Source organism: Lycium barbarum, chromosome 6 (genome assembly GCF_019175385.1).
Source record: "Lycium barbarum isolate Lr01 chromosome 6, ASM1917538v2, whole genome shotgun sequence".
NCBI classification, from domain to species: Eukaryota; Viridiplantae; Streptophyta; class Magnoliopsida; order Solanales; family Solanaceae; genus Lycium; species Lycium barbarum.
In genome coordinates, this window is record NC_083342.1 from 94,002,779 (window position 1) to 94,029,488 (window position 26,710).

Sequence of the window (26,710 nt, forward strand, 5' to 3'; positions counted from 1 at the left end):
CAAAGAAGAAGAAGAAGAAGAAATGAGACAAAAGAAAAGGAAACAGTAAGAGAAAAAAAAAATGAAGTTAGAGAGTTTAGTGGTATCAGCAGCCATTAACATTGGCTTAGCTTTGGTGATTCTATCTCTTTTCGCCTTACTGAAAAAACAGCCTTTTTATGCTCCTATTTATTATGCTCGCCGCCTCTCGCTAGGCCACCGTAACGTGCCTAATTCGGACAGGCAGCCTTTTAATTTGAGACGGTTGCTACCGGAGGTGGAGTGGATTTGTCGTGCGGTTCGAGTTACCGAGGAGGAGATTCTTGAGAATTGTGGCCTTGATGTCCTCGTCTTTGTTAGACTCTTCAAATTTGGGTGAGTCACAGACAGCTATATGGGAATTGTTTTATGCACTTCTGAGGATTTTCGTTACGTCTTACTGCTTTTAGTTGTAGATTTTCATTATTGATCCTTGATACCATATGAAAGGAGCGTAGTATAGAGAAATTTTATGTAGTGAACATATTTGGAGAGGACAAAAATTAGAGAAATACCAGTGACTAGGGGTTTATTGATAATGATCAAGACCATGCGGATAAAGCAACTTTTTAAACTTAATTTATGGGTCCTGGTTTAATTGGGCTAGCTAGACTACTTCTTTTGGTTTGCCACCCGGTGTCCCGTAACCACCTTGCATCCGACTATATCCGGATTCGCGCCGGCGTAGGACCCTTTTATGGGGAAGCGCTTCCTACCAAGGATTTTTTCATACTCAGGACTCGAAACCCGAGACCTCTGGTTTAGGGAGAAGCAGCCCCATCCGCTGCACCACATCTTTGGCGGTGGTCTAGCTAGACTATAAAAGTATCATAACAACACAACCAACAACTAAACCGTGGACTATATGGATCCTCGGTCCATTTCGCAACCTACAAGACTAATAGCCTACTTGGCCAAGTTTTTGGGAGGCCAAAAGTGCTCATTCTTTTAAAATGTGCTTATTTTAAAAAAGTGAAGTTTTTGACCAAGTTTTTGGGAGAAAATAAGTACTTAGGGAGTAGCATAAGCTGGTTTTTTAGAAACTAAAAAAATAGTTTTTCCCCAAAAGTACTCTTTTGAGAAGCACTTTGGAAAAAACACCTCTCAAAATAAGTTGATTTCAGAAACTTGGCCAAACAGTCTATAAGCCTTAGTCTCAACTAATTGGGGTAGCCAATATGGATTTCTGCTTCCATTGTGTGTGTGTGTGTGTGTTTTTTGTGAAGTCTATATGAACTCCAATAGATTGTAGGTCGGCTTCACACATATGGACCACTGCATCGAGCGGTCTAAGTAGGACATGATCAAACCATTTCAACTTACCGGACATTTTATCCTCCATGTGCTACTGCACATTCTGTTGAATTTGATCACTTATAATCTTGATCTCTGGCGGGTTACGGTCTTAGTTTTAACAACTTCAGACAAAGATTTCCCATCACCAATCTTATGTTGTATCATGCATGGAGAATAGTACAGGTACAAGGTTCTACAAAGTAAATCTCCATAAGTTAAGCTGTCCTCTAAATTCAATGGTGTTTGTGGTTAGAGAATGACACAAAGTAGAGGATTACATATCTTGAAAGGTGAAAGAGGATAATTAATTATATGACATGTGAACGTCTATATTTAAACACACATTCTCATATCAATCCAAACTTATGAATAGTTTAATTATCTTCAGTGACATGCAAGGATTAAACTCACATATGTACTTGGAACCATCCTCAGGATCAGATTCTTTCTTGTTTGCTCTATTGTTGGACTTCTGGTACTTCTACCGCTAAATTATACTGGGAGTACTGGACCAAATATAAGCTCTCATTCCTTGGATGCTTTCACAATATCTAATATCAGCAGCGGCTCTGACAGGTTATGTTCTCAACCCTTGCATATTTCCACAAATTAATGCAGCTAACATATCTCACGTATGCTAAGTGTTATCTACAACTGGTTCTCAGTACTTTGACCTGTTCATAAGTCGCACAATATTTGTAGTTGTTGAACGCTAAGTTGTTAATACAACTGCTGAGTTCATTTCTTGCAACGAAATCTGGCCGGTTGTTTCATATAAATGTTTAGATTCTGAAATGATCATTAAAATTTAGATGTGCTTTTGAAGACTACTGTTTGGATTCTGATAAGTTCTAAAGTTGAATTAACGCAAGAAGGGGAAGCAGTAAGGTTGATATGACTGAGGTAGATAGTTCCGTATTGTTGTGTTGGCTCAAAGACTTCAGACAAGAACCTTAAGGAGCTACAGGTTTGAACAATAAGGGGCATGTTTTGTACCGCCGTGAACACCCTTTTTTGATTCCTCATCATACCAGGTACCTTACTCATAAGATGTCCGTATGTCCAGAAATGTGAGAACATATTTCAAGTTCATTTTGGCTACTGGGATTTGAACAAGTTCTTAAGTTTTGGAGAGCAACTAAAAGAGAACCTGGAGAAAGAGAATAAAGTGTACTGGAGCTATTAAAGAACCAAGTCTCTTGACTTGTGTAGATGGTTAAGAAGGAACCAGGAATTGAAGTTTTTAATTAGATTGGAGAAGCATTTGACCATCTAGCTAATGAGTTGAGACTAGTTATTTTTAAGGTAGAAACAAATTTGAGTCTCATAACCCATGTTTTCTTGATAAGGAGCTGCAAAATCCAAGCCTGTACCTAGGGGTGACTGGGTGTCAAATGGATGGTTTGGACTAAAGTTGGACGGATTAAAATGGATCGAATTAGTAAAAGAATTGGGTCATAACCCGCCTAAAGTTTTGCTCGGGTCAAAGATGGGCAGGTTATTTCGGGCTAAACTCATAGCTTGAACGTGCGCAACTCATAATCATTTTTCGGTTGTTTATTTGTGCTTTTATAATTTGTTTTATGTCCAAATAAAACTAATAAAAGCCTTCTCTTGGATTTCTTATGACTATATCAACAAAAAGACTTTGTTTTTAATGGGTGAAAGCTAACTTTGGCTATGCGTAAAATGAAAAGCCAATGAATATATGCCAAGCCAATTTGGGCGGGTTATACGGATTATATTTTCATGGGCTAAAATTGAACCTCTACCTGTGCCTAAAGCAAAATCACTGTACTTTAGCTGATGCCGATTCCAATCCTTAAATTATGAAACAGCTACCTAGTACATTTTGATGTTTTTCTAATCTCAAATGCTTTTACAACAATAGTTTCAACAAATAGGGAAATGTTTTTTCCCCTAATTTCTTTGGTTCTTGAGTCTTTAAAAACTTAATCTCTTAACTTGCTCACAGCTTCCAAGCTATAAATGGTGTGTTATAGTAGTTAAAATGCTTAGACCGTAAATTGTGTATTGCCTGTTAGATGGTTATATGAGGATTATGCGATAATACATCATCACTGTTAAAGAACTCCTCAAATAAGTCTTAACAAACTAGAACATTCTTGCCTCTTATTTGGAGCTCCGAGAGTGGTGTTCATCAACTATAATTAATTTTTGTAAAGCTGTTAATATAGTAAAGCTGCAGGACTAAGAAAATGCTAAGATAAGTCTAATCATAAAACCAAAAAGAAAAACAATCCCTTTCTAGTCTTGTTAGGATTCTAAAAGCCAATTATCGATTCTATTTCTGTTTATAAATTCTTCTTTGCACCAAAAAGATCACAAAGTGCACATCCAAGCCGATCTGTTGATTTGAGTTAGCTTTGTCTTGCAAACATCTAGTATATATTTCCTTCTACACAGTCCACCAAATGCATGCTGGTATGGTTTCCACCCCACTGTCTTCCCTCTAATCCTTTTGTTGCTGCATTGTAATAATTGAGCTGTGGTTTTGGGCATCACCTATCTAAGACCCACAATGTTCAGAAAGATTTTTCATAACTGGGCAGTTATGTTGCAGTGGATAAAAAATATCACCAACCATGAAACAAGTCACCACTTTAAAGGGAGCTTCTTTTTCAGATTTGAATCCATGGTAACTGGTTGTTTTGTGTGCCAGCATGTGAATAACCTTTGTAGCATGAGTTGACTGTAAAAAAATTTTGTTATCATTTGGTTTAGCATAGTTCTATAAATCTTCTTTTTCTGTTATTTAGTCATTCAGATAACATAGAGTTTTGTAGCCAATAATCATCGTCATTCTTGTCTTTTAGTTGAATGCAGTCTGTTATATGATTGGATCATTGAGTTCTAACGAAATAGACTCGTTTTGCATTTATTTTGTTATTCACAGGCTCTGGGTGCATTTTTCTATCTTGTGCTTTGTCTCGTGTTATGGAATGTACCTACTTTACAAGGTAATGGCTATCATGTATTCTTGAAGTCATGTGTTAGACTAATTTGACCGCTATTGCTTCCTAATATTGTTGATAAGTTGTGATATTTGAAATGTATGCTGTCTCCAATGGGAATTTGCTTTGCCTTTCAAAGATATTTGAGCGTAAAGAGAAAGATAGCCAGTCCTCTTGGGTGGCCGAGGGTGTTATGTAAAAAGGACATTCTAGATATACTGGTTTTGTAACTTCTTTTTGTCATTCAAATTCTTTTTTGCAGTAATATGCTAATATCTAATTAATTCTTACTTTTTTTTAGAATTTTTTCAGATCATATATAAAACATTTCTAGTTGGCGATCTATCCAACTTGGAATTGTTTATACCTGTGAGCTGGTAAAAAGTGTTTTGGGGAAAAACAATTATTGGGTCAGGAAATATCACTGTTTCAACTAATTTTTCTTGGGGGGGTTTTGCATGGATATAATCCATAAAGTTGTATGACATGAAAATTTCTGTCCCATGGCCTCTTCAGGAGTACAGTAACATCTTTTGCAAAAGGATTCAGCAGATATGCAATAGAAGGGGTGAACCTGATCAATTCACCATTCTGGTTCGAGAAATTCCACTTTGCAATGAGCACAAAACTCGTGGATGCAACATAGACCACTTCTTTTCCAAACATCATCCTTACTCATATCAGTCTTCTCAAATTTTATATGATGGGAAGCATCTGGATAATCTACTAGTAAGACAAACTACACTTGGTGCATGCAAGTTATTTACCTTATTAAGGAAAGCAGATTAAGCGCCTTAAATTTAGATCCCATTAGCTAGGTTTGTAATAGTTCCTTGTATAAATTTTCAGACAGAAGTATTACCTTTATCTCGAACTAGTTGTAGTTCTTTTTATGGTTTATCTAGATAATATACGCTACTCGCAAGTGGAAGAGTCTACGCTTCTTTGGAGCTTTACTGGTCCGACATAACTGAAAAGTCATTCCCTTTTCACTCTTCAAACAAGTGACACATCTCAGTATTGAAAGAATACAAAGTTAAGTTGGGGGCACCGTGTTTGATTTTCCTTTCCAGCGTATGTATTAGTCCACGTTATTTGTGTCATAATGACCCTCTCAAGTCAAGTCACAACAGGTAAGTTTGAAAGGCGGTCATTAATCTACTACACCTGTATGACTGATAAATTTTAAAATTCACCTCAGAATTTTAAGTTAAACCCTTGTAAAGAAATATGCCGCTCATAGTATTATCGTAGTCCAGATATAGCCAGCCTTAGCCAGGCTGCTTCACTGATGTTAGAACCCGTATTTTTGTACAGTGGAATAATCCGGATTTATTTATGATAAGCTAAGGACAAAATTATTTTGGGATACAAAGTCGGGATTCTTGACCTTCGAATTTATTTTGAGATATAAGTTGTGCATGAATTTATTGGTATGGAACAATTAGGAAAATTTGGGACCAAAAGTGAAAAATTGGAAGAAGAAAATCATCCACAACTTCCATGGTTGGCCCACACAATTTTGTGTCATCTTTTAATTGGGACAACACATTAATGTGGGCCAAGGGATATTGTACACTCTTTATATTATATAAAAGATGACTTCTAGTCATTATTCTTCATTCACCACACTTGGAAAAAAAAGGGGCAAAGCTGAAAACCTCCAAGGAGGCTCACGGCCAGCAGCAACAAAGATCAACTTCCATTTCTTGTCCTCCAAAAATTATTTTGATGATGTAAACCCACTATATTGAGGTCCCTAAGTAGCGTGGAAGCATCGTTGGAGCGATCAACCCATTATTTTCATCTTTTGGAAACCCTAGGCTATTGGAAAGTTGAAGAAGGAAGGTAAGCATTCATTATGTTTTTGTGTTATGAAGGTTATATTCATGTTGTAGTATCTTATAGTGGTTGGAAATCATGAAATATAGTATGATTGGAAGTGGGTTGTGTGATGGGTGTGCTAGCCGTGTAAATGGGTATTGTGATTGGGTTGTTGAATAAATTCCTTGTAGCATGTTAAATTGTTGTAGTGTGTAGGATGGCTAAGAATCATCAACATATGTATATGTGTAGTGTTGGTCGAAATGGGTCATATTATATGACAATGAACGAATGAATATCGCTTAATGTTTTAGTCATCGTCATTGTGAATTCTATGTTGGAAATGAATGTCTAATGACTCAAATTGATGTTGTAGTTGTTGTGAACTGATTTGGAGATCATTGTACATTTAATGTATTTTGTATATTGATGAAAATAGCATTGTTAGAATGTGAATTGTGGGTACAAATCATGATTCGAAAATGAAGGAAAGGTTATAGGGGTGTCTCGGGTTTAGGGGCTGAATTCGGCCAAGTTGGAGAAAAATTTGGATTGTTGGGAATGTTGTATGAATTGCTTAGAACGTCCTTAAATATTATTGGTATGGGTTCGGGTTAGTATGTGAATGTATAAGCGTCGACGTTGGCTTGAATGCAAGTCATCAAAGTGAATTTATGTAAGTTGTTGAATGATGGAAAAGAAAGCTATTATTGTTGATGTTGCTAGGTTGGTTATTGTTGTTGTTGTTGATTATTTTGGCCGAGTTAAATTCTCGGGGTGGCCTATTTACAGGGGAAATGCTGTCCAAATTTCTGTAGAATTAAGGGCAAATTTGGAATTTAATGCCCAAAAAGTCTTTAGCTAATGTTTGGCATTTTATGGCTTGTTTGTAGACCTTGGGCAGCCCGAATCATAGTTTGGACTTAGCTTGAGTTGGATCATATTGGAGAGCGTTTGAGGTATGTAAAGCAACCTTCCTTCTTTTGGCATGCCTTAGTTTCACATAGGCTAGATTGGAGCTTTAAGGGAATTCCAAATTCGAGATCCGAGCATGTTATGATCCATATATATATATTCTTTGGCACTCTTATGTATGTTTTTATGAAAAATGAACCATGATGTATTTGAAGTAATCGCTTTCCGAAATTCGCATGGAAAATGTTCGCTTTAAGGAATTTTGTAATCTCTGAATGCCATATTTTTCGCATAGAGGCTCGGATCGCTCCAATAATTTTTATAGGAGTTTGCTTGATGTATAATGGGTATGTTTTTCATAGGCGGACTCAGTTCGGGTCTATACTCGTCCGTGGGTCCCGCGACGCCCTTTATGTAAATTCGACAACTTTGAATCAAAAAGTGATAATTATTATTCCGATTTCAAATATGACTATTTTACTTATCCTTCGGATTTATAATAATGATTTTATGCATATGATTCCTCACTACTCCGCTCGTGCCTACTATGATATCGTTCGCCGGTTCCCGGGCCGGTTCTGTTGTCGTGCGCTTTTTGATATATTCCGGTGTTATGCTGTGTTTATGGTTCACCGTGCTCCTTGCTCGAGGGCCGGGTTCCACTTATGTTTGGCGTTATGCTGTGTTTGGCGTTATGCTGTGTTGTGATGTGTGACGGGGATTCGGAGATTTGAAACTTTCTGGTGTTATGCTGTGTTGTGGCGCCATCGACAGGCGGGCGACCACATTTTCCAGTGCCCTATGCATAATTTATACTTTGGGAATAAACATTTTGATATGTATTATTTTCTATATATCTGATTCGATTATTATTCAGATTTATTTCTGTACCTTCTGCTTTGCATACTCAGTACATATTTCGTACTGACCCCCTTCTCCGGGGGCTGCGTTTCATGCCCGCAGGTACAGACGCACAGCCTGGTGATCCACCTGTTTAGGACACCCTTTCTGCTATTCGGAGTGCTCCTCTCTTTCCGGAGCTTATACTTTTGGTATATATATTTATTAGTGCATTTGTATATATTCGTTCATGGGTACGGCGGGGCCCTGTCCCGTCATATGATTCTGTCGGTCTGTTTAGAGGTCTGTGGACATGTTTGTGGGTTAGGGTCTTTCTGTATGAATGTATGTACATGTCGTTTGGGCGATCCCATACGCCGAGGCGGCCGGTCCGCATATGTTGTTTGGGCGACCCTATACGCCGAGGCGGCCGGTCCGCATATGTTTATATATTGCTTGGTTAGCCCTGTGTGGCTTCCGTTGGTATTTTCTGCGTGCAGGGTATATTGGATAGTCCGTAAAACAAAGGAAACTCTGCCGAAATTTTTCTGGAAATTACCTAAATTTGAAATAAAGCCTTGTCGGCTTCCGCCATATACTAGAATGAGTTGATAGAATTTGAGATAATATTTAATAGATGGGTTCGGGTGCCCAGATCGGGCACTAGTCACGGCCTACGGGGTTGGGTCGTGACAGAAGTGGTATCAGAGCGAGGTTTGTCCTCGGAGTGTCCACAGATCGTGTCTAGTAGAGTCTTGTTTATCGGTGTGTTGTGCACCACATCTATAAACAGGAGGCTACAGGACATTTAGGATGTTGTCTTTTCTTCTGATCTTAGATCGTGCGATAGAACTGTGCTATTAGGATGATTCTGTTTTGATCTGTTGTTGTTTTTCTTTCAGTGATGCCTCCGAAAAAGGCGACGGCCGCCCAGAAGAAAAAGGGCGTAGTAGGAGAGACCAGCCGGGCTCAGAAGGGTACTCGGACCCTTGCTCAGATGATGCGTGATATTACATCCCGGCCAGCCGACTCTGCTACGTCTTCATCGTCAGAGGAGTCTGGAGCAGCTTCACCATTAGCTCCAGGGGCTTCAGCTCCTGCGCCTCCAGCTCCTCAGCAAGGGGCGGAGGACAGGACACTGAGAGAGGCTGTGCAATTATTGACCACTCTGGTAGCGGGACAGGCTCGCAGACGCGGGCGGAGAGATGATGATGATGACGATAGGCGTGACAGCCTGAGGGTTCGAGAGTTTCTATTATGTGGCCCTCCAGAGTTTTACGGGTCTAAGCCCGACGAGGACCCCCATGACTTTATTCGGGGGATGCGGCGCTCACTAGATTTGGTCAGGGCTTCAGAGACTGAGTCTGTTGAGTTGGCTTCGCATAGACTACGGGATGTTGCTGCTCACTGGTATGAGTCCTGGGAGCTATCCAGGGGTGAGGGTGCTACCCCAGCTACTTGGGACGAGTTCGTGACTGCTTTCACTCACCACTTTTTGCCCCCAGAGTTACGGCGAGCGCGGGTTGACCGATTTTTGCATCTGCAGCAGAGGGGTCGGAGCGTCCGTGAGTATAATATGGAGTTTGATTCTTTGGCCCGGTATGCACCTGCCATAGTAGCAGATATGGCCGATCGGATGCACAGATACGTGATGGGGTTAGACCGCTATTTGATTGATGGCTGTATGGCGGTGGCATTGCAGGCAGACATGGATATTGCCCGACTACAGGCTTATGCCCTAGGTATGGAGGACCGACATAGAGCTGATTATTCTAGCAGAGATCGGGACAGGAGGCCGCCCAAGAGGGCCAGATTCGCAGGTTATTCTGGAGATTCTCGAGGCGGACAGCCTCAGCAGCAGCAGTCAGGCAGACATCCTCCTCCGTCAGGCCGGGGTACACCCCCACAGTTTACCGGCAGGAGATCTGAGGGTGTCGGATATTCAGGGGCAGGCCCGAGCTCCAGGGCTTCAGGTTCACAGTTGAACAGAGGTTCCAGCAGTCAGATGAGGCCACCCAGACCTTTGTGTTCCTACTGTGGGAGACAGCACCCGGGAGAGTGTTTCCGAGCTACGGGTGCATGCTTTGTGTGCGGCCGTCAGGGCCATCAGATGAGAGACTGTCCGGCTAGAGGTGGTACAGGCAGTTCAGCTCAGTCTACCGGGTCAGCCGGTGGTTCATCTTCAGCCTCGGTGGCGATGCGCCCTGCGGGGCGAGGTACTCCAGCACCAGCAGGCCGCGGCAGGGGTCGTGGCGGAGCTTCGGGTTCTAGCGGTCCTTCGAACCGCATTTATGCCTTAGCCAGCAGACAGGACCAGGAGGCTTCGCCTAATGTCGTCACAGGTATATTACTGGTTTTCTCTCGTGATGTGTATGCATTGATTGATCCTGGTTCTACATTATCATTTATATCTCCACTCGTTGCTGATAAAATTGGGATAGAATCCGAACCGATAGAGCCTTTTGAGGTAGCTACACCAGTAGGGGATTCTGTTATAGCCAGTCAGATTTATAGAGATTGTTCCGTGATTATCTGTGGCCGCTGCACTAAGGCGGATTTGGTAGAGTTAGATATGATCGAGTTTGACGTGATTATGGGTATGGATTGGCTAGCTTCTTGCTATGCTCATGTTGATTGTCAAAAGAAGATAGTCCGATTCCAATTCCCAGGGGAGCCAGTTATAGAGTGGGCAGGTAATACAGTATCGCCGAGGGGTAAGTTTATTTCATACCTCAAGGCTGAGAAAATGATCAGAAAGGGGTATATTTATCATCTGGTCCGTGTTCATGATTTAGAGGCAGAGGCACCGACTCTTCAGTCAGTCCCAGTGGTTAATGAATTTGTAGATGTATTCCCAGATGAGCTTCCGGGTCTACCTCCCGAACGGGAGATAGAGTTTGCTATTGATCTGTTGCCAGACACTCAGCCTATCTCTATTCCTCCGTACAGAATGGCACCTGCAGAATTAAAAGAATTGAAAGAGCAGCTGAGAGATTTATTGGAGAAGGGTTTCATTCGGCCTAGTGCGTCACCCTGGGGAGCTCCAGTATTATTTGTGAGGAAGAAAGACGGCTCGCTGCGGATGTGCATTGATTATCGGCAGTTGAATAAGGTAACCATCAAGAATAAATATCCCCTCCCCAGGATTGATGATTTGTTTGATCAGCTGCAGGGTGCCAGGTACTTCTCGAAGATAGACCTGCGATCGGGTTACCATCAGGTACGGGTACGAGAGGCTGATATTCCCAAGACAGCATTCAGGACCCGATATGGGCACTATGAGTTCAGAGTTATGTCTTTTGGGCTGACAAATGCCCCAGCAGTATTTATGGACCTGATGAATCGGGTATTCAGACCGTTCTTGGATATGTTTGTGATCGTATTTATCGATGATATTCTGGTTTATTCTCGGTCAGAAGCAGAGCATGCAGACCATTTGAGGACGGTACTTGGCACACTTCGGCACCAGGAATTATATGCTAAATTTTCTAAGTGTGAATTCTGGTTATCTTCAGTGGCATTTCTGGGACATATTATTGGGGCTGATGGCGTCCGGGTGGATACCCAGAAGATCGAGGCCGTAAAGAATTGGCCTAGACCTACGACGCCGACAGAGGTGCGTAGCTTTCTGGGATTGGCTGGTTATTATCGGAGATTCGTGGAGAAGTTTGCTTCCATTTCAGCGCCTTTGACAAGGCTGACTCAGAAGGGAGCTAAGTTTCAGTGGTCAGATGCTTGCGAGCGTAGCTTCCAGTTGCTGAAAGAGAAGTTGACTACGGCTCCAGTCCTGACTCTTCCGGAGGGTCCAGATGGGTATGTGATTTATTGTGATGCCTCTGGTATTGGTTTGGGATGTGTGTTGATGCAGCACGGCAGGGTGATAGCTTATGCTTCCCGGCAGCTCAGAAAACATGAAAAGAATTATCCTACTCACGATTTGGAGCTGGCCGCGGTCATTCATGCTTTGAAGATGTGGAGACATTATTTATATGGGGTTCACGTTGACATTTATACAGATCATAAGAGCCTTCAGTACATCTTTAGGCAAAAAGAGCTGAACTTGCGGCAGCGGAGGTGGTTAGAGTTACTGAAAGATTATGATGTTGACATTCTCTACCATCCTGGGAAAGCTAATGTTGTGGCGGATGCACTCAGCCGCAAGTCTATGGGCAGCCTAGCAGACGTGCCATCAGAGAGTAAAGAAATGGTTCGCGATATTCATCAGTTGGCTAGTCTTGGAGTTCGCTTTGCTGATTCTGGAGATGTTGGGGTTTCTGTTCGAGGTATTGCTGAGTCCTCTATTACAGAAGATATTAAGCGGCATCAGTATGAGGATCCTATTCTGGCAAAGTACAGAGACGCAGCGCTGGCACAGGAGAAGACTCCGTTTGAGATTTCACCTAATGGAGTGTTATTTCACAGAGGCAGATTGTGTGTACCTGACGTTGCAGGGTTGCGGCGACAGGTTATGGGCGAGGCACATTACGCCCGATATTCTGTTCACCCAGGGTCGACGAAGATGTACCATGATATCAGATGCCTATATTGGTGGGACGGTATGAAAAGAGATATAGCAGAGTTCGTTGCTCAGTGTCCAAATTGCCAGCAGGTTAAGATTGAGCACCAGAAGCCCGGTGGGCTATTACAGGAGATAGAGATACCGACGTGGAAGTGGGAGATCATTAATATGGACTTTATTACAGGTCTACCTCGCACTCCACGGAGGTATGATTCTATTTGGGTTATTGTTGATCGGCTGACGAAATCAGCCCATTTTCTTCCGGTTCGGACCACCTATTCAGCTGAGGATTATGCCAGGCTTTATGTCAGGGAGATTGTACGACTTCATGGAGTTCCTGTGTCTGTTATTTCCGATAGAGGTGCCCAGTTTACAGCTAAGTTCTGGAGATCGTTTCAGGAGGGATTGGGGACCCAGGTGAGCCTGAGTACAGCCTTCCATCCCCAGTCCGACGGACAGGCCGAGCGCACTATTCAGACATTGGAAGATATGTTGCGTGCCTGTGCTATTGATTTCAAGGGTAGCTGGGACGATCATTTACCGCTTGTTGAGTTTGCGTATAATAACAGCTACCACTCCAGTATTCAGATGGCACCATATGAGGCTTTGTATGGCAGGAAGTGTAGATCACCGATCGGTTGGTTTGATGTTGGGGAGACTGAGTTGATTGGCCCAGATGTGGTCCAGCAGGCCGTGGATAAGGTGAAACTTATTCGAGAAAGATTGTTGGCAGCCCAGAGCCGACAGAAATCTTATGCCGATAAGCGACGTCGACCGTTAGAGTTTCAGATTGGCGATTGGGTGTTCCTGAAAGTGTCACCGATGAAAGGTGTTATGCGATTTGGCAAGAAAGGAAAGCTCAGTCCGAGATATATTGGGCCCTATCTGATTATTCGCAAAATAGGCAAGGTGGCCTACGAATTGGATTTGCCAGCTGACTTGGGAGCGGTACACCCGGTATTTCATGTTTCTATGCTTCGTAAGTGTATTGGTGACCCTTCCAGAGTCTTTCCTGTAGAGGACATTCAGGTCACAGAGGAGCTATCTTATGAGGAGCAGCCTATAGCCATATTGGATCGCCAGGTAAAAAGGTTGCGGAACAAAGATATGGCTTATGTTAAAGTGCTGTGGCGGAATAATAACCGAGAGGAAATGACCTGGGAAGCTGAGGAGCATATGAAGAAGAAGTATCCTCATTTATTTTCAGAGCCTACAGGTAATCCAATTCTCTATTTGACTATGTTGTTTGATAAATGAATCGTTGATCAATGATTGTATTGTTGTGATAGTTAGTAAGGAAACTCCCCCAAATTGTTGTATGACCGGTAAGGTTAATCTGACATTCGAGGACGAATGTTCTAAAGGGGGGGAGGATGTTAGAACCCGTATTTTTGTACAGTGGAATAATCCGGATTTATTTATGATAAGCTAAGGACAAAATTATTTTGGGATACAAAGTCGGGATTCTTGACCTTCGAATTTATTTTGAGATATAAGTTGTGCATGAATTTATTGGTATGGAACAATTAGGAAAATTTGGGACCAAAAGTGAAAAATTGGAAGAAGAAAATCATCCACAACTTCCATGGTTGGCCCACACAATTTTGTGTCATCTTTTAATTGGGACAACACATTAATGTGGGCCAAGGGATATTGTACACTCTTTATATTATATAAAAGATGACTTCTAGTCATTATTCTTCATTCACCACACTTGGAAAAAAAAGGGGCAAAGCTGAAAACCTCCAAGGAGGCTCACGGCCAGCAGCAACAAAGATCAACTTCCATTTCTTGTCCTCCAAAAATTATTTTGATGATGTAAACCCACTATATTGAGGTCCCTAAGTAGCGTGGAAGCATCGTTGGAGCGATCAACCCATTATTTTCATCTTTTGGAAACCCTAGGCTATTGGAAAGTTGAAGAAGGAAGGTAAGCATTCATTATGTTTTTGTGTTATGAAGGTTATATTCATGTTGTAGTATCTTATAGTGGTTGGAAATCATGAAATATAGTATGATTGGAAGTGGGTTGTGTGATGGGTGTGCTAGCCGTGTAAATGGGTATTGTGATTGGGTTGTTGAATAAATTCCTTGTAGCATGTTAAATTGTTGTAGTGTGTAGGATGGCTAAGAATCATCAACATATGTATATGTGTAGTGTTGGTCGAAATGGGTCATATTATATGACAATGAACGAATGAATATCGCTTAATGTTTTAGTCATCGTCATTGTGAATTCTATGTTGGAAATGAATGTCTAATGACTCAAATTGATGTTGTAGTTGTTGTGAACTGATTTGGAGATCATTGTACATTTAATGTATTTTGTATATTGATGAAAATAGCATTGTTAGAATGTGAATTGTGGGTACAAATCATGATTCGAAAATGAAGGAAAGGTTATAGGGGTGTCTCGGGTTTAGGGGCTGAATTCGGCCAAGTTGGAGAAAAATTTGGATTGTTGGGAATGTTGTATGAATTGCTTAGAACGTCCTTAAATATTGTTGGTATGGGTTCGGGTTAGTATGTGAATGTATAAGCGTCGACGTTGGCTTGAATGCAAGTCATCAAAGTGAATTTATGTAAGTTGTTGAATGATGGAAAAGAAAGCTATTATTGTTGATGTTGCTAGGTTGGTTATTGTTGTTGTTGTTGATTATTTTGGCCGAGTTAAATTCTCGGGGTGGCCTATTTACAGGGGAAATGCTGTCCAAATTTCTGTAGAATTAAGGGCAAATTTGGAATTTAATGCCCAAAAAGTCTTTAGCTAATGTTTGGCATTTTATGGCTTGTTTGTAGACCTTGGGCAGCCCGAATCATAGTTTGGACTTAGCTTGAGTTGGATCATATTGGAGAGCGTTTGAGGTATGTAAAGCAACCTTCCTTCTTTTGGCATGCCTTAGTTTCACATAGGCTAGATTGGAGCTTTAAGGGAATTCCAAATTCGAGATCCGAGCATGTTATGATCCATATATATATATTCTTTGGCACTCTTATGTATGTTTTTATGAAAAATGAACCATGATGTATTTGAAGTAATCGCTTTCCGAAATTCGCATGGAAAATGTTCGCTTTAAGGAATTTTGTAATCTCTGAATGCCATATTTTTCGCATAGAGGCTCGGATCGCTCCAATAATTTTTATAGGAGTTTGCTTGATGTATAATGGGTATGTTTTTCATAGGCGGACTCAGTTCGGGTCTATACTCGTCCGTGGGTCCCGCGACGCCCTTTATGTAAATTCGACAACTTTGAATCAAAAAGTGATAATTATTATTCCGATTTCAAATATGACTATTTTACTTATCCTTCGGATTTATAATAATGATTTTATGCATATGATTCCTCACTACTCCGCTCGTGCCTACTATGATATCGTTCGCCGGTTCCCGGGCCGGTTCTGTTGTCGTGCGCTTTTTGATATATTCCGGTGTTATGCTGTGTTTATGGTTCACCGTGCTCCTTGCTCGAGGGCCGGGTTCCACTTATGTTTGGCGTTATGCTGTGTTTGGCGTTATGCTGTGTTGTGATGTGTGACGGGGATTCGGAGATTTGAAACTTTCTGGTGTTATGCTGTGTTGTGGCGCCATCGACAGGCGGGCGACCACATTTTCCAGTGCCCTATGCATAATTTATACTTTGGGAATAAACATTTTGATATGTATTATTTTCTATATATCTGATTCGATTATTATTCAGATTTATTTCTGTACCTTCTGCTTTGCATACTCAGTACATATTTCGTACTGACCCCCTTCTCCGGGGGCTGCGTTTCATGCCCGCAGGTACAGACGCACAGCCTGGTGATCCACCTGTTTAGGACACCCTTTCTGCTATTCGGAGTGCTCCTCTCTTTCCGGAGCTTATACTTTTGGTATATATATTTATTAGTGCATTTGTATATATTCGTTCATGGGTACGGCGGGGCCCTGTCCCGTCATATGATTCTGTCGGTCTGTTTAGAGGTCTGTGGACATGTTTGTGGGTTAGGGTCTTTCTGTATGAATGTATGTACATGTCGTTTGGGCGATCCCATACGCCGAGGCGGCCGGTCCGCATATGTTGTTTGGGCGACCCTATACGCCGAGGCGGCCGGTCCGCATATGTTTATATATTGCTTGGTTAGCCCTGTGTGGCTTCCGTTGGTATTTTCTGCGTGCAGGGTATATTGGATAGTCCGTAAAACAAAGGAAACTCTGCCGAAATTTTTCTGGAAATTACCTAAATTTGAAATAAAGCCTTGTCGGCTTCCGCCATATACTAGAATGAGTTGATAGAATTTGAGATAATATTTAATAGATGGGTTCGGGTGCCCAGATCGGGCACTAGTCACGGCCTACGGGGTTGGGTCGTGACAACTGATTATCAAAAATAAATAAGATAAGGGGTAAGGATAGCGAATAAAAGAAGGTACTCTACCTTGTTGTTGATAAGATTGAAAATCATAAGTGTTTCTAGTAGAATTTCTTTCCCCGTAGTTCAATTTTTATACTTTTTACCCTCATCATGGTACTGACAGATGGTATTGTTCCTAGTGCCAGGCAAGGTCTCTCACCAAAAAGATTGAGGACCTGAGGCATCTTTCTTCTACTAAGAAACATAGTAGAAAATCATCTGCATCTGATGCGTGGAAATATGATGCTAAAATAGAGCAGCTGGAGGACATGCTTCAAACCCTTGGTCGTGAAATAAGGCGTATACAGTGCAGAATGACGATTGAGCAGAAGGTTAGTTTTTACCGCAAAAGTCTGTGATGGTAATGACACTACTGGAGTTCAGATTGTTTTGCTCGCATGTTTTATTTTTTCCCTTCCAGATATACTTGCTCTGGTCCGCAGAAGCTTTTTTGTTCAGTCTATGTGCTGCCTACTCTCATAATATGCTGTGATCCAGCCTAGCATAGTAGTCTCTTAGACTTGTTGTTAGTTTGCCGATGTTGGGCCCCCATATATGGACACGCTCCAGATGTTTAGCCCTGGGCGTGAGGTGGGTGTCGAAGAGTCCCACATCGGATGAAAAAGGGATAAGTGGTCTCCTTATATAGCCTTGGGCAATCCTCCCCTCATGAGCTAGCTTTTGGGATTGAGTTAGGCCAAGATCTATTCTTAACATGATATCAGAGCAGGACCCATCCCAATTCTCATTTCTGATGTTGGGCCCCCATATTAAATTGCCCACGAGCCAGATGTCCAGCCCTAGGCGCTTTAATATGGCTTGAGCAATCCTCATCCTATGAGCTAGCTTTTCGTTGAGTTAGGCTCAAGATCCATTTCTTTACAGTTTCTTAACTGGGGTAATAGGTTAAGTCTAAGTCTGTCAGATATATCAAAAAGAAAACTCTGTTAAATTATGTCATCCATAGAAGATGAGGAAACTTCTAGAGTAAACTTTGCATGCCTTATCTGTCAGAATAATGACAACGGAGAGGGGGACGAGATCCTAATAGATAAAGTATGTCTCTTTCCTGAGCTTGTGCTGCCCGGTCACAGCTATACTTGCCGGTAATTCTTACTATTGCTTTCATCAGCAGTTGATGTCGATGATTGGATCACAGTTTAAAAACACTATCTCGATTTCATTAAAGACCAGCTGAAGTAACTGTGTGAGTTTCCAGGTTTGTCTGATATTGCTGTGTGCCATACTCTATTATGAAATAACTGGGATTCAGATTTTTGTAAAGGAAGCTTCAAACTATTAACTATAGTTTTTGTCAAAAACAGATACCAATAGCTTACTGCCCGTGAACACTTCATGATCCATCACGTACCTTTTAAATTTTAATTTCTAAGTCAAGCATTTCATCACTTGAATTTCATATTTGAGTTCTGTAGTCTGAAGTCCTGGGGAGCAAGAAGAAGTGTCACTGAAATCAAGGCCAAGCAAGAGGTGCTAAAAGTTATTAATGCAGACACAATTTAAACTAGAGCAACACCATTCCAGCTTTCATTTTGGTGGACTGTATGGAGGGGAAGGAACTCCAAATGTTTTTCGAAGACGCAAGCTCTATTGAACAAATCAAGTTTAAAGGTTTTAGGTGAAAAGAGGAACTTGTAAGATGAAGCACACGCAATTACTTCCTCTGTCTCAATTTTTTTTGGCACACTTTCCTTTTTAGTCCGTCTCCAAAAGAATGTTACCTTTCTATAATTAGAAATGGCTTAACTTTATAATTCATCTTTTACCCTTAATGAGATGATTTATAGTCACACAAATATCTAAGATTTGTTTTGGACGACAAATTTCAAAAGTCTTCCTTTCTTCGTTAAACTTTGTGCCTAGTCAAACAAGGCACATAACTTGGGACGGAGGGGGTATTCTTTTTTTTTTTTAAATAAGGTGAAGGTTTTATTTATAAATGTTAGGACTCCCACATCCGATATGAGATGGGTAGATGGTCAACTTGGACAATTGTCACCCTATGAGCTAGCTTTTAGGGTTGAGTTAGGCCCAAGATCCATTTCTTTTTTAACATAGTATCATAGCAAGGCCCACCCAATTCTTTTGTTCACCGTTGTTGGGCCCTCATATTATATTGTCCACGCTTCAGTTAATGAGGTCTAGGCATGCGGGGGAGTTTTAAGAGTCCCACATCGGATATGGGATGGGTCATTGGTCTCCTTATACGGACTTGGACAATCCTCACCCTATGAGCTAGCTTTGGGGTTAAGTTAGGCCCAAGATACATTTTTTTAACAATAGAGGTACTAAGAGGGTACAAATATAGTACTGTTCCATGTTTTCCATAACACTCCATTTACACCAAAAAAACAAATTTAGAAGACATCTACCTTTTATCCTGGACGCATGCTGTTTTATCCCTTCAAAGCAAATCCTAATTCTCTCCTGCCGAATTGTCCATAAGATACATAGGGGAATTGTTCTGCACATTGGGTTCTGACTTTTTGCCTTTTTTTCCTGTTGCCATGTCTCCAGTAGACTCTTCGCATTTGGTGGCATAATTCATTTAACTCGAGCCACAACCGTCGTGAATTACCAGCCCAGGTCAGAGGTCTTATGAATGTTCATTTAGGAGTAGGATATTTAGTGCAACATAGGCTTCTGATTGCGTCAATGTGGAGCGGGTCCTCCTCCAAGAGATATGAACATTTTGAAAGCAACTTCTAGACTAATTATTTTATCTCCTGAAGTACACCACAAAAACTTCCACTATTTGGTTTCTTCGACTCTGGTAATAAGATTTATGTTTTGTTTGAGAGGTTTTCTCATTCTATATAAACCTCCATATGCACCATCTGCATGTGCAACTTTATGATGATTGAAGATGATATAAGGGAATGAGGTGAACCTTAAATCACTGAAGGAAACTTGTTTCAGAATATCTACAATGCCTCAGGGATCAATAAGGACTTAGGTAATACAAACCACAATATAGGATCTAAGTAGTGATTATAGAATTTTTGGTTAAGAATTAGTTGTTATTACGTTTACGTTTAGGTCTGAAGTCTGATGTACCCGAGGAGTCTTTGTTATTCTGGTTAGAGATTTGTATATATGTAGGCATAACTGTGAGATTTGGAGAACTTCCGGTTTTGGAGAATTCTTATATTGCTGTACAGGACAAATTACTTTGTTGGAATGAAATGGGTTTGAATAGAACGGAACGGATAAAGATAACTCATGTCCCATCCAACTAGTTTGAGGCTTAGGCATAGTAAGATTGATTGGTTGATATGAAAAAAGATTTGCTTGTTCAGGAAATTTTTTCTTATTGCTTGCCACTTGTAAATACAATGCCTCAATTTTTTCGTTTCAATTATGATCTCATATGAGTTCACTATCATGATATGCCAGCGTTTTGAGGTATTTGTCCATGTCATTTGGTGAATTTGCCATCTAAATAGGAGTGAGGAAAATAATATCTATTGTCCGCCTTTTGTGTGCTGTTGAGATCGTGTATGGAGATCTAAAAAAATGAATGAGGATTTGTCTGTTATCTTATAACTGGTCATGGAATAATTTTATTGTTGTTTTAAACAGTTGGTTTAATTTGGCCATATTTTCATTGCTTAGGAATTGCCTGTGGCTTTTGTTACATTTAGTTCACGATGGGGCGCTGTTCTAGCTGCCCAATCTCAACAGCACACAAATCCACTCCTCTGGATCACTCAAGCGGCTCCAGAACCGAGAGATGTGATCTGGCAAAATTTGGCAATTCAATATCGTCATTTGCCACTGTACAAGATAGTGATAGTTGTTGCAGCATCACTTCTTACCATCTTCTTTGTGTTACCAGTGACAGCTGTTCAGGGAATTGCCAAATATGATCGACTGAAGAAATGGTTTCCCCCTGCCATGGCTGTGGACTTGATGTACAGACTTCATCTCTTCATTATTTCAGCCTTTTGATTCTCAAATTTTAACATGTTTCATGCTGTAATATCTCATACTTTCCAGCACAGTTAGTATTTTGAAGTACTTCCCTTGCTGCGAAAAGAATGGTGGGAATGAGAATACAAGGGTCAGGGCTTGTAATTTTCAGTGTGAAATTTGGCATCAGTTCCTTATTAACTTTGAGAAAAAATATACATATTTAGAAACTACATAAGAAGTACTTCCTCCGGATCAAAAAGAGTGTCCACTTAGCCTTTTCTTCTTGGGTCAAAAAGAGTGTCCACTTATCAAATCAAGAAAGAATTAACCTTATCTTTCCAGATTTGCCCCTATTAAGTGCTATGTGATCAAATCCCAATAGCTATTTAATTAGGGCTAATTTAGTCAAATTACCTACTTTTGTCTAGGAGTTAGTACTTTCTTAAGAGGTGTGCAAATGGATTTGGACACTCTTTTTGATCCGGAGGGAGTACTATAAATGATAACTTTTATTATTAAGAATATTGCAAATGTTATAACACCATTGTTTTGGGATGGAGGGAGTAGCTCGTTTCACAAAAATGTTTTTCTGTGCATTGACTGAAGATCAGAAAATGCGAAGATGGATTTCCGGACAAAATTGTCTTTGCTCTTAGGTGGCTCATTCATTGTTGTTTATCTTCTCCTCTTTCTTTCAAGTCAGATAGATTGTGCTTTCTTTCCTCCTTTTGGTTTTCATTCTCTCTTTGTGGGGATGGGGGGTTGAGGTGGAGCAGGGGTAATTACTGAATCCTCCTAGGTACAGCTCTTTTTTAGTTGAAAACTTGTGTAGCAGGTTGCTGATCTTCAATCTTCTTGAAATATTGTGGCAGACCGGGGTTAAGGTCCATTGTCACTGGATATCTTCCTAGTGCCATTCTTAATGGTTTCATATACATTGTTCCGTTTGCCATGATTGGCCTAGCAAGATTAGCCGGTTATATCTCGCGGAGTAAGAAGGATATAAACGCATGCAACATGGTGTTCTACTTCCTGGTAGGGAATGTGTTCTTTTTAAGCTTGTTGTCAGGATCTTTACTGGATCAAATCGGTGAATCTTTCTTTCATCCCAAGGATATTCCCAACCGTCTTGCTAGTGCTGTCTCTGCTCAGGTGAAAACATATTGGCTCTTCTCTTTTCATTTAAATATCTGTTGGCTCTTCTCTTTTCATTTAATATTTATTTTTATCCTGTGTCAGAATGTTGAATATCTGACTGTAGCCTAATAAAGAACTGATAGGGCCTATCATAGTCACTATATTCTACTTGACATGTAGATTATTAATCTTTGCATTTGTATTTTTCCTTTTTGTTCTTTCAGGCAGATTTCTTCGTTACGTACATCTTGACAAATGGGCTGGCAGGATTCTCTTTGGAGATGCTTCAGCCAGGATTACTCCTATGGGATACTCTAAAAACTTACACTTGGGACCGTGGAAAGAAGAAATCTCCTTATGTTTATTCATTACCTTATTATAGAATAATCCCTTTTGTTGGTCTCGTCATGCTGATTGGGATTGTTTACGCGGTGGTCTCACCTTTGCTTCTTCCATTTATAGTAGGCTACTTCCTGCTTGGATATGCGGTGTTCATCAACCAGGTGAAGTTTCTCTACTTGAAATATTTTTGTGTTAAAGAACAATCTGCTTATAAGTCTGACCCACATTACTTTGTGCATATGTGGAATTGTAGTTTGTACTGTCTTTGCTTTGAGATAGATCTCCTTGACTGGTCCAAAACTTCGGTTAAACCCAACATGGATCAGGAAAGAAAAAAACCCAACATGGATCAGGAAAGAGATAAATAAAAAAATAAAAAAAATAAAAAAAAAATCAGCCACCGAACTATAAACAGTTTATGTAACATTTTCCTGTAGCGAACGTCTCCTCTTGATAATATGTCGTGTTACACCTGTTGGTGAATTTGCGGATAGATGCAAACCTAGAACCATATGAATTACTAACATTTTATATTTATGAAGTTTTAAGTGCTCATGTGTACTACTTTGGATATTTAGAAGATTTCTGTGCTTTAGGTAGGGCTGTCAATGGTACGGTTTGGGCTGTTATTTTATAAAATTTATACCGTACCAATTTTTCGGTTATTTCATTTTGTAGAACCAAAATTAGACTTTTCGAAACCATCCCATCATGTCGGTTTCTTTTCGGTATCGGTACGGTTCGGTTAAGTTTTGTTTTGTTTTTTTTTTTTTTTTAAAAAAAGAACATCATGTTAATAGTCACTAGTAAAAGTTAAGACACAATATTATACATACTTCTATAGGATTTTGACAAAAAATCTCTAGATATTTTTGCTGATTAAAAGGTGATAAATCAAGAAAACATGAAAGACGACAAGAATGGAAATTGATTCACTATTTTACGGTAGTGTAAAATAATGTTAAGTAAAAACAAAAAAAAAATACATATTTTGGATCGCACGAGGCGGAAAATTCAATCAAGATGAGACTCAAGAACTGAGATTACTAAGATTGAGTATCTAATAAGAGGATTTAAAATCATACAAGAGGAAAGATATCTAATATTTTGTAGCTTTCTAACCAAGATCGTTGGAATACCTTGTAGCTTACTAGTTACTACTCGAGATGCTAGAACTAATTTAATTTCAATAGGAGTAACATAATAGGCTTCAGAGTTGGAACTTTAGGTGTTAATTATGTTGCTGGCTTGTAGTAATTTTCATCATCCCAAACCCAAGGCGAAAATTTTAATATATTTATTATATTTTAATTTAATATATAAAATATATTTTACATATATAAACTTATTCTATTCGGTTCGGTTCCATTCTGTATTTTTTCGGTTTATTTTTCTAAAATTGAAAACCTACCTAATTATTCGGTACGGTTATACAGTTATATAAAAACCGTCGGTTTAATTAAACGAAACCTAAAAATCGGTTCGGTACGATACGGTTCGGTCAGTTAAGTCAGTTTTTGAAAACCATTGACACCCCTAGCTGCTATTGTACACCTGCACCACTGATACTTATATGAAGCAGCTCAACTTTTTGTGTTTGATTAGACTTCTCTTATCAAGGCTATTGCAGGCCCTAGATATTCACTGTCTGGTTTTATTCATTCTTTCATTTCAAGAAATGGTGATAGTTCTGATCCTCAGTTACTAGTTTTCTTCTTTTAAAGGGGATTGCTACAATTTTAGCTTCCAAATTAGTTGTTATTACATTCATCTTTTCTTACACCTCTTAAACTACATTGTTATCACCAGGGTTAAGTATCCTGTTGACGTAAAGTACATTGTCTTTATACTTAATTTGGTGCTTCTGTGTTGCAGGTGAGTTCAAATTTTTTAGAATAAATATGAGGATAACGTATAATGTGATGTTATTTGCAATGCAGATTGAAGATGTGTATATAACTACATACGAGACATGTGGTCTTTATTGGCCATACATTCATCACTACATTATAGTTGCAATCATACTTATGCAAGTCACAATGATCGGTCTTTTTGGACTGAAAGCCAAGCCTTCAGCTTCCTTCTCCGTTATCCCTCTCCTGGTCATCACTATTCTGTTTAACGAATATTGCAAGATTCGGTTTCTTCCGACTTTCAAGCAAGTCTCAGTTCAGGTAACTACTCTGTCCATTGATACCTTTCAGAACTTCCCCTTCCCTTCCCACCCCATCCCATAGGAGAGCTCCAGGGAAGCAGTGCAAAGTCACATAAAGAACACACCAACAACTAATTTTGTTTGAATTTGTGGGTCTATACTGTGCGATACATTCTAGCATCATATGCCATCTATTTCACCCTTGGAGCTTGTGGAGAAGTTGTGGTCATTAAGGATGTGGATCACGACGAGCCTCCCGATAGATGGTTTAGACCTTGTGGAATAATTGTGTTCATTAAGGATATGGATCACAACTGGAAAAAATGATTTTTCTAACTGCTCTCACACCCAAGGGACTTCGAGGTTCTGTTGTGTCGTATTGCCGAGGTTCTTCATCTTTTCCTTGGAGTAAAGAAGGGCTCTAGAAAGCGGTAGAATTTTACAAATGCCTAAATCATTGAGAATCATTTTTACTTTTCAAAATTTCTACCTATTTTGCTTCGAGCTTTGTTCTTTGAATAAATTATATATCATCGAAAGACAGTAAAAATACATTGCGGGACTTCTGAAGAAAACATGTTTCATTTTCTCCTTTAACTTAGAAGTCAGATTTCGACCCTTTACATCCATGGTTGCACTAAATAAGAGGTCCAGTATTGCCGGAAGTGTAGGTTTTAGATTTTCTCTGTACAGTTATGTCATTGAGAGTGCTTGATGAATTCATTCTCACACAAGCTAGTATAGACATTGATATCTACTCTTAATTCTAGAAATCCTTGCTGCACAATGTCTCTGTTGATTTTGATTAAAGCTGACAACTGGCAGGACTAGTTTGCTTTAGCAAAGCATACGAGTACAACCAGTAGCAAATTCAAGATTTTCACTAAAGGGGTTCAAAAAGTAAAAATGTAGTGCCTGGAATTTGAACTTGGAACCTTGATTTGAACCCCCTAAACCACTTGGCCAGCCTCGAGTGATGTGTTTAGGAGATTCAAAATATATATATGTACATAAAAAACAAAAAAAAAAATTACCTTATATATTCAATATAATTTTTTGATGAGGGGGATCGGGTGAACACCCTCCCGGCCCCTTACATCCACCCCTGAGTACGACTAACATGGTGCTAGACAGTCAATTTTCAAGCATGGAAATTAAGATAATTTCCCCTCTGTTTTGTTTCATGGAAAAGTCATGTCTTGTATGTTTATTTGTTCGTCAGCTGATGTTAATGGTACTTGTCATCAGGATGCAAAAAACAATGATGAACTTGACAAGAAGGATGGACTGATGGAGGAGAATGTACGGAAGGCTCTCGATGCTTATTCTCCTCCGTGTTTGCGGCCCTTGGACCTTGGGCTGGAAGGAACGAGTTCTATAAAGCCATTTCTATCTCCAGCATAGAACATGTTCTCTTCTCTCTTTTCCTCCCAGGTTGCCCATACTCATGTCTGACATTTTAATTATGAGTACACCACCAGAAAGTAGCCGAAGATTATCTACTGTTGATCGAAACACAGTAGAGCTGATCTGCCCACTGTCATGTGTACCAAACTTTGATAGTGCAGTTTTATTGACAATGCTCATCATTGTTTAGGCCATTTTAGATTTTTTTTTTTTTTTTCCTGCTGGGGACTGAGTTACCACACGCTGGAAAATAGCCTCAAGCAATAAAAATCGTTTATTCATGTATGCGTGTTCTAATTATGACGAATATTAGGGTTTGATGTATGCTGTATAGTTAGTATGACGACGTAATACACTTTTCAGGTATATATTTCTGTGATGAAATTATCTTTTCCTATTTTGTTATCTTCTTTCTTTATTGTAGTAGGGAACTCAATCCAGTTTAAATCCCCTAAATTGTTTGACATTTATATCAATGGACAAAGCTGCTCTTAGAATTTGAGTTTTGATTTATCGTTTTCTTTTTCTTCAATTTATTTGTCGTCTTACCAATACGTTAACGTCGCTCTCAGCCTTTGGTTATCATAGGTGCGCCTTCGCCATTTCTTTAGTTCGATTGAATATTTGGATCGATGAATTGATCAGCTATTCCTCTGTTCAATTAGAAGTAGAAAAGGAAAAGGCAAGCATTGGAATACCGGTTTCTGGTGTTATTTGTTTCATATCTTGCTGTTGAAGCTAGCAATTGGGAGCGTCGGAACAAGCTATTGCGTCCCATATAATGTACAGATTACAATCGATCTACCCGGTAATATTTCCCTATATAAGCTCAACCAGGAGATAGGGAGGATTTGACACAAGTACAAATATTCGATTGTTCAGAGAATAAGATCATAGGTTCTATTAAAAGAACATGTCGACCGACCAAATCTTGATTTCTATATTCCATGAC

The 26,710-nt window shown here is 39.9% G+C and overlaps 1 protein-coding gene across 2 annotated transcripts; it reads left to right on the plus strand.

Annotated features, from left to right (window-relative positions):
* LOC132644869 (CSC1-like protein At3g54510) lies at positions 1 to 26,234 on the plus strand. Of its 2 annotated transcripts, XM_060361515.1 has the most exons (10): positions 1 to 354; positions 1,750 to 1,890; positions 4,232 to 4,295; positions 4,806 to 5,018; positions 16,922 to 17,113; positions 20,418 to 20,716; positions 21,590 to 21,869; positions 22,079 to 22,357; positions 24,137 to 24,370; positions 25,600 to 26,234. In XM_060361515.1, exons 1-10 carry the CDS (start codon positions 62 to 64, stop codon positions 25,753 to 25,755), a joined length of 2,151 nt encoding a protein of 716 aa, XP_060217498.1. In that variant the 5' UTR covers positions 1 to 61; the 3' UTR covers positions 25,756 to 26,234. The 2 variants fall into 2 exon arrangements, with proteins under 2 accessions (XP_060217498.1, XP_060217500.1); XM_060361517.1 differs by lacking the exons at positions 1 to 354; positions 1,750 to 1,890 and adding an exon at positions 2,413 to 2,811.
* The last annotated feature ends 476 nt before the right edge of the window (positions 26,235 to 26,710 follow it).